Genomic DNA, 8,860 nt, shown 5'->3' with positions numbered 1-8,860 from the left:
GTCGATATGGACTAGTTGGAAAGCTTATCTACTTATCGCATACTAGGCTAGACATTGCCTATGCCGTAGGGGTCGCGAGTCGGCTCATGCATAAACCACACGAACCATATGGAAGCCGATTTGCCGATATCCGAAAGGGACAACAGAAATGGAGTGTTGTTCTCTAAGAGTGATAATCTTGGCATTCATGGGTACACCGATGATGATTGGGCGGGGAATCCTAATGATAGAAGGTCAACCGTCGGTACTTTATCTTTGTTGGAGGTAACTTGGTGACTTGGAGAAGTAAAAAGCGAAGTAGTCGCCTCTCTAGTCTGAGGCAGAGTTTCGTGGAATCAAAAGTGGATGATCGAGATAATGTGGCTAAGAAGCGATGAAGGAACTCGCTTAGCTCATAGCGAGAAAGTGTCGACTATACTCGTGACAACAAGGCCGCACATAAGCATCTCGAGAATCCAGTTCAACATGATCGAACCAAACATGTTGAGGTGGATAGACACTTTATTAAGGAAAACATTGAAGGAGGCATTGTAGAGTTGCCATTTGTTCGCTCGAAGATCGACTTGCGACATTTTGACAAAGCGCAATCAACAAGAGGGTTTTTGAAGATGCTTTTGCAAATTGAGTATCGGAGACCCCACTACTCAATTTGAGGGAGTGTTAGAAAAGGAAAAGATATTAACTTGGAGGACAGAAAGCAGATTACGTGCCTAAGAAATATATTAGCCCAAGAATACTTGAGCACAAGTACCACCATATTTACTTGTTTGTAATCCCTATTTAAAGGGTGCTTTATACAATGAAATTATCATCCTATTCTACACAATTGTTTCTTCCCCTCTTCCTTTCCACAATGTTTTCTCGCACCATTTAAGATTCTTATCTTGGTTATTTCACGATATCCAAGATTAATTAACCACTTTCTTTACCAAAAATATAAATAAATATAAAGCAAAACATGTTAATTATATCTCCTCCTTCTTTGGGGAGGTTCAGTTGACATATTTACAGTTATAAGTTGACATTTCATTACATTATATTCTCAAAATCTAAGTCACCTAGCGTTTGTTGATCATGCATTTATATACTACTAGTAACATTCATTGTTAATATATGTTTGTCAATAAAAATAATACTACTCCGTATTTGCTAACCATTGTGTTTTGTGTATTTATGTAGTAAATTAAAATAAATTCAATGATTAAACATTTGAAAATGTGTTCATTGTAATACGTTTTACTTTGTGTGATAAATAATATATTGACGGAACATATGATCAAGCATTTGAAAATGTACTCACTTTAATATGTTTTACTTTGTGTGATACTATAATATATTGACGAAACACATAGTTAAACATTTGAAAAATAAGATAATCAATAAGAAATTAATTAATTTATTAAATAAATGGCTACATTAATTCAAGTAAACCTCTTTTCATACAGTACATAGTAAATTCATAAAAGTTATAAATAGAGAATTTCATAGAACTAGTTGATTGGTGAAGCAATTAATAAAATTGAGTACTTTTAGAGTTAGTTATTTACAAATAAATTTAATCTCCCCGCGATGGAATTTTATCTGAAATTTTATGTCAATAGTATCTAATTTCTCACCCAAAGAATAATAGGAAAATACTAGTAATACATAAAAATCCACATGAGTTACTTTTCCACATTCGCAGTTGAGGAGAGTCTTTTTCGGTGCAATAACATAAGAGCACGTCACTTAAGACTTACCAATGATACGGCGAGTAGTGATCACGGATCTATACCAGCGTGGCATCCAAAACCTTCTAAAAGAAGAAATTTATAATGCCAAACTGATATTCCCTCTGCCAGATCAAAATACAATATCTACTGCGCAACGTACAACATTCATATGTTGTATACCGTGCATCAACGATTGTACCTCTCCACGAAATTACACAAAAAACACATTTACTTTCTACAGACAGAAATCGAAGAGAGAGAGAAAGAGCGAAGAGAGAGAAAGGGTGTATCGAAGAAGAGAGCGATCAGAGAGGAAAACAAAGAGAAGGTCTTCTCAAATTTCTGATTCAGAATCATTCTGCAAGAAATTTGAAGAGAGTTAATTGGGGAATGCGAAGCAAGAATTTGAAGCAATGGTGGGAGAAGCTACATGATGGGTCAGAGTTAGTAGTTAAAAAAAGATTGAAGAAAATTAAGGCTGGAAGTGTTATGTGATTAAATTTTGTGTTGAATCTGAATTTGGGAGCTTCAATAAGGTCAGCCCATTTGTAATCTTGTTGGTTTGAACTCAAATTTTTGTCCAAGTTTGAATCTTTATGCTTAGTTGATTCAATTTTTTGGTTCGAGTTTGAATTCTGAGCGTAAAAATCTGAGCTTGAAGTTCAGAATTCAAGCTTGAATCTTTCATTGAGGGAGTGGCATTTTGGTTATTGTTGAATTTGTATAATACAGGTGAAAATGGTGGGCGGTTTACTTGGAGTTGCATGGACGTATCTGGATTTGGGGGTCTAGTTCAATAAAGGGATGTTTGGATGGTAATTGTGAATTTCGTGGTTGGTGTAAAAGAATTTGTGAATTATCTTGAATTTGGGGTTTTGGAGGGAGACTCAATTTTAATTGGAAGTTTGAGATCTCGAGCCTCAAATTACTTTAGTGTTTGAAATTGAGGTGTTGGAGATGAGCCATAGCTTTGACCGTTTTAGGGTTGTTTTTAGAGGGATTGGATGTTTGGAAACTGGGTTATTGGAGATGTAGCAGCTAAAAACCCTAATTCATTGAAGGTGCTGTAAGGTTGTGTGCAAGTGTGTGTTTCTGTTATATGGATTTTTAGTATAGAGATAGAGAGATAGAGATGAGAGAAAAGAGAGATGCAACCACCACATCACTATTCGCGGATCAATCTTGCTGAATTGAAAGCTCAGTTAGTGAAGAAACTTGGGCCAGAGGGGTCAAAGCAATACTTTTATTTCCTTCATATGTTCTTGAGTTTGAAATTGAGTAAGGTTGAGTTCAATAAGCTGTGTCTTAGAATTATTGGCCGGGAGAATATTCCATTTCACAATCAGTTGATTCGATCGATACTGAGAAATGCTTGTAGTGCAAAGACACCACCGCCGGCCAATCAGAAGGATGATGTTTCTAGACATGGTGTGCACCTTACCGGAAAGGATATGTCCACTGACAGTCTCCTGCAAAACGGGTCCCACACCAATGTAGCTCAGGCTTCTGGTTCACCCTGTTTATCAAATGGAGGTGGTGACATGCTGCTACCTCTCTCGCCTCGAAAGGTCAGGACAAATATCCGTGACCGGAAAGCTGGTGACCGTCGTAGTGCACTTGGACCTAATGGGAAGGCTAGTTTTGCTACTCAGCTTCCTGCTGCTACTCTGTCAAGTGACTTTGGTGCTGTGTTGGAGAATGGAGATTTGAATCCACCTGATATGAGAAGTCTACTGAAGCAATCAGGAGTGAAAACGAGATCTTGGCCCCAAATGCTGCTAAAATGTCCATCGTTAGGAGATCTCTGGATGTTTCAGCTCCTTCGTGTAGCAAAGATCAAACTGAGTTAGTTGTCAGTGATGATGGGAAAGAGGCTTCGGCTAGGAGTCCACTTCGAGCTCCCTTGGGGTTCAGTTACGTCCTGTTAGCGTTGGTGGGGCACACAGAGCTCTGCCTCTATCGAGTAGCAGTAGATGTCTTGGCTCATATAACAATGGTTCTTTGTTGGACTGTCTAACATTAAGGAACGGATGGAGCAGATTTCTCTCGTACAGGGTCTTGAAGGGTTTCAGTGGATTCTGCCAACATACTGAGCCATGGTTTAGATGCTTACATGAAAGGATTGATTAGATCGTGCATCGAGCTTGTAGGGTCAAGATCGGGGCATGAGTCAACAAAGAACAAAACCAATAAGCATCCCAATTATATGAAGTTGATAAACGGTGTAAAACCAGGTCATCAATTTCTGATGCAACATAGTGGAAAGACGATGGAAGTGCAAGAACAAAGAAGTCAGTCCCCCATTTCGTTACAGGACTTTAGAGTAGCCATGGAGCTGAATCCTCAAAAACTTGGCGAAGACTGGCCGATGTTGCTGGAGAAGATATGTACACATGCATTTGAAGAATAGCGGGAGCTCACATTTTTATGGTTCATAGTTGAGTAACTGGTCCTACTGATCTCAAGGCATGCTTGCGCTGCCGCTCTTCTGGCCCTGGTGTGGATTTAGTAGCTCAAATTCATGATGGGCCCAGGGCAAAAGCAGGAGTATCTATTCCATTCTGCTTCTGGCTTTTCTTCAATCCAAAAACCTATTATTAGCGACCACTGTGATGAGCTGAATGCACGAATCTAAGGTTGCGCTCGCTGTTGTATCACTAGCTTGATCCCAAGTTCTTTTTTTATTTGTTTCTTTGTCCTGTAATTTACAGTGAGAAATTTGTAGAACAGTTTTGCAGGAATAATTTGTGTAGCTCAGTGGAAAATGTGGTGGGGTTGCATGATACAATAGTCATGTGTATGTACCATCAAGATTGGTTGGGATCTTAATATAACAATACAGTTTAACCACTTCCTTCCACTATGTGCTCAGTCCTCTCCTTCTTTGATAACATTTTACCTTACTGTTTCCAAAAGTATGATTACTTATACGTTTTTACTTGTTTAGTTATGTCGTCTTGATCAGAATCCGTGATGATGGTCGTTGATTCATTGCTAAAGATCTGGCCTTGCATTTTATTTGTCTGTATTCATGTATATAGCATGCCAATTTCATGTGCACCTGCAATGCTTTTTTGTTATAGAGGATTCATTTATAAGTGAAAACATGAGGAAACTAGTTTACTCCATTATGCTTTATCTCTTCCCTTGAATGGTAAGGGCATACTTTTTTTGCAGACCAGTCTCTCTAGGTATTTTGCAGGTTGCTTTGCCTCTTGAAATCTCTGATGGATTACTCCAAGAACAAAGATATTGGTCAGTGCCTAAAATCTTTGGTATATATGGTATTCCTCTTCCTCACTTCCCCGTTGCTCTTTTTTACTTTTTGCAGGGGGGAGCATTTTTATTATTACATCAGGGCTGGTGCTGATTCATGTGCAGGGGCCTCTCGAATAACACGGGTCCGTGGGGGCCCGGTGTTTTTTGTTTTTATTTTATCATATTGTGCATTTGACACGGGGTAGGCATTTTGACCATGGAAACACTCCCCTGTTTTATCAGAACAAGTTTTAATAATGCAGCAGTTTTATGGGGTTTGGCCAATAAAGAAAAGTTATTTTCAATCCTTACAGTTGCCTCCAATAAATCGTAGAAAATTTTTTTTTTGTAAAACCCTGAATCTAAATTCTCCAAATTTTTTTATGTAGTGGAGTATCTAAATAAAAAGAACTGAGGCCCTTCAAAAAAGATTCTTAATCACTTTTTTTTCTTGGCATTATCTTTAAGTGCGTTTGTTAGATTTTGTTTTTTGGGATAATTATAGTAGGGCCCCCTACTTCCCAAGGGAAAAAAAATGGAGCACCAAATGCATCTTCACAGCCCATAAACTACGAGATCCCCCCTTCATTCTAGGTGACAGTTTGTTTTGGTGTTTTTGGTTTAGTGATTCTAATGATTACCAAAATGTTTTTTCCCACATATGTTCATTGTTAAATGTCTTAAACTTTGTTTTTCTGGCTTCCCTTTTGGGGTTGAATTGTTCATTGGGATATCTATTGTAGCTTTAGCTTTTCTATTGTTTTTGTTTGGGGCTTGTTTGATAGAGAGTGTGTGGGGAATGTATAAAATCAAAAATTGTTTGTGATGAAAAATCCTTGGAGCAAAGGGTTGATGATGGTGGCAAAAGCCATATTTACAAATGAGTTTCACACAATAATGAAATTACAATCCTAAAGTGAAATGCCCTTTTCTTAAAAAATCAAAAAGGGGTGATGATGATGCCTTTTGAACAGCTGCTGCTGCTACCCATGAATTTCCGACTGTTTTCCCCTTTTTGACTTTGATTCAAGTTCCTCAAAAACCAGGCCCGGGCCCGCTTGGTTTTCATCACCCCGTCTCGCTCTTCTTCAACATCTCCCCCTGATCTGCACATCCCCTCCCCATGTCTGAATGTCATCGTGAAGTTTCAAAAAGCCCCCCCCCACAACAGGTAAAAACCATCATCAGTCTTTTACCCTCACATCAACGGCCAAAATTCCTCAGACGAAGCGCTGAACATGAGCACACGAAAAAAAAGAAAATTTAAACCCTCTCTAAAAGATTGTTTTTTTTTTATAATCTTATCCTACTAAATCGTCAGGCCCCCCTTCAAATCACTCATTTTTTGGATGGGTTACAACTGACAAGCATCAAAAGTTAATATACATCCCATTCCCTGTGATCTTTAGTGCCCCAAAAAACTGGAAAGAACAGAAACCGAAAGCGAAGCGGAATATAAGGGGGAAAAAAGAATAAAAAGTGGGGAAAATTCTTTAGTTTTGTCATATTAAAGGGGAAATTTTCTCTTTAAACTATTGTTTTTTTTGGTGGAAATAACACAAGCACCTAAAGGGAATTTTTGGTATAATGAGCATATAATACAATAAACAAATGCAACTTTTCCCAAACCATATAGTGCGCGAAAAAATACCGTTTTTAAAGGTAAGACCATAATCCACAAGTGGATGACAAGAACATCATAAAATACTTCAGCCAAATTGTGTCCAAATCAGTAACCTATCGTTGTCATACATTCTAAATACTTCATTTTGATTCAGATAGCTACGAACAACATCATCCTCGTTTGGTCATTCTCCTTCTCAATCACTAGCTTACATCATACACTCGTATAATCTGCTAATGTTCATTACATACACCAGGGGCTGGGAGCTCTACTCAGTGCTTGTGTAGTCATCTTCCACCAAGCACTATCAACAGCAACAACTAGTACAAAGCTTAAGCAAAACGCCCATCTAAGTCAACGGAACCTTTATATCCTTCCGACACACCAAGCCTATGCCTCCTAATTCTTTCCATATCGACCCAATTCTTTCTAGATTCGGAAACAGACTTTTGGTAAAGGCATCCAATGATAGTTAAAGAAACAAGCAAAAAGATAAGTGGCACTTTATTAGTGAATGCAGCAAGGAATCTTCCTACAGTGAGTGAAACTGAGATGAGATAATCCTCACATTTTTAGGATTATTTAGAGAAAGTCTCACAGATGCTATACCAGACGGATTCCATTTTGCACGCGACATCATTCAAATGAACGATAGATACTACATCCGATGGAATCCATCGAGTGACGTGAACTATATCCTCGAAGAACAAGAAGGTCCCAAACAAAGTGTTTCGCTTTAAACGTGTAAAGATATGTGAATGCTTTATTATTTAGCAGTATTAAATTCTATGGATATAACTCTATAAAAGAAGGAAAAAGGGAATATCACCCAAATTTCCAGTAAAATCTAAATCATGCATAATTTCTTCAGATAAGCACAGAAATGAAAACAGAGGACCAAAACTTGAAGCCCTCGCAGAAAGGAAATTCATGAAAATCTGCTCCTACCAACTACCCGTAAAAGGGGAAAATATCAAACTGAAAAAATGGCAAAAACAGAAAGAAATTAAACCAACTTTTTAAATCCTCGCAAACGTCAGTCCACCAAATTATTCACACGCACGCACATAGTGTATATTGATATTACAGGGCAGCTCGAAAATCACTTGAAACACTCCAGAAAACCTCAATTAACTACACTAATTTCATAATTGAAAAACGCATTTGAGTGGTAATACAATGAAATTCCACCCCCATAGGAATATAGGAATATCGAGAGAGAGATAGATGAGAGAGTTTGACCTTCTTTTCGGGCTTTAACGCGGGCGGAGACGGCAAACCAAGCCCGCCTAACCGGGAAGACGATTTTGTGCCACCAATCCATGACCTTGATTTTGACCTTCCGCCGTCGACAGAAGAGCTTAACCCGGCCAGAACTATCCCCTTTTTCCGTTCTCTATCTAGCTACGCAAAAGCAGAGGAGTGTGTAAAATCAACATGCAGAGGAACACACAGTGTGTGAGAGAGAGAGTTTTAGAGAGAGAAAAATAAAAGTTTGTTGGGTTTGAGTTAAAGCGAAGGGTTTAGCCGTTAAGGGCAGTCGCGGCTTATTTTAATAGGAGTCACCTCACCGACATGTGACGGATTAGCGTGCCTTTCTCCATCAATTATTTTATTAATATGCTAAATCATATCCCGACACGTTGATCATGTTTTCACCTCCCTTTCCCACTTTGTTTTGCATTGCATGACGTTTTTTTATATTGATAATTCATAATTGGGTGATATTTTGATTTAATCTTGTTAGGTACAGTAGTATGTTCAGATGAATAGTTTAGCACAAATTTAATTTGCTGTTTACAAAATTCGAGTAATCATACCATGCCGTCTTATGGAAAACTGGATGACTTCGAATATGATTTATAAAAAAGGAGTGTCGATGTGTGTTATACTGTGACTAAAGTAATTATTGTTATGACTTTGAATAAAAATGATCGTTATATTTTAAAAATTAGGTTGATAAACGAAACTGATCAGTATGACCACTTATTATAAAACTCATTTCAACATATTATATTTAAATAATTGCTTATTTTTGGAAATTTAACAAAACATGAAACAAGTTCAAGGAAAATAAAAATAAAAGAAACGTCCCAAAAAAAAAAAAGGAAAATGCTTAATCATCGTGTTATATGACGATGTGCTACTATATATAATTCCTATTCTATAGAGGAAAAGACTTACTCTTTTCAAAAAAAATTCATAGGAGTACATATTTTAAGTAACCCATTCCAACATTAATTCATCGATGATTCATGTTTCATGA

General features: G+C 37.6%; 1 protein-coding gene across 1 annotated transcript; it reads left to right on the top strand.

Annotated features, from left to right (window-relative positions):
* Positions 1–2,860: 2,860 nt before the first annotated feature.
* LOC125189328 lies at positions 2,861–4,122 on the top strand. Its single transcript, XM_048086615.1, has 2 exons — positions 2,861–3,504; positions 3,777–4,122. Exons 1-2 carry the CDS (start codon positions 2,861–2,863, stop codon positions 4,120–4,122), a joined length of 990 nt encoding a protein of 329 aa, XP_047942572.1.
* Positions 4,123–8,860: the final 4,738 nt, after the last annotated feature.

This window comes from Salvia hispanica, chromosome 5 (genome assembly GCF_023119035.1).
Source record: "Salvia hispanica cultivar TCC Black 2014 chromosome 5, UniMelb_Shisp_WGS_1.0, whole genome shotgun sequence".
NCBI lineage: Eukaryota > Viridiplantae > Streptophyta > Magnoliopsida > Lamiales > Lamiaceae > Salvia > Salvia hispanica.
This window is presented reverse-complemented; position numbering and strand designations above follow the sequence as displayed.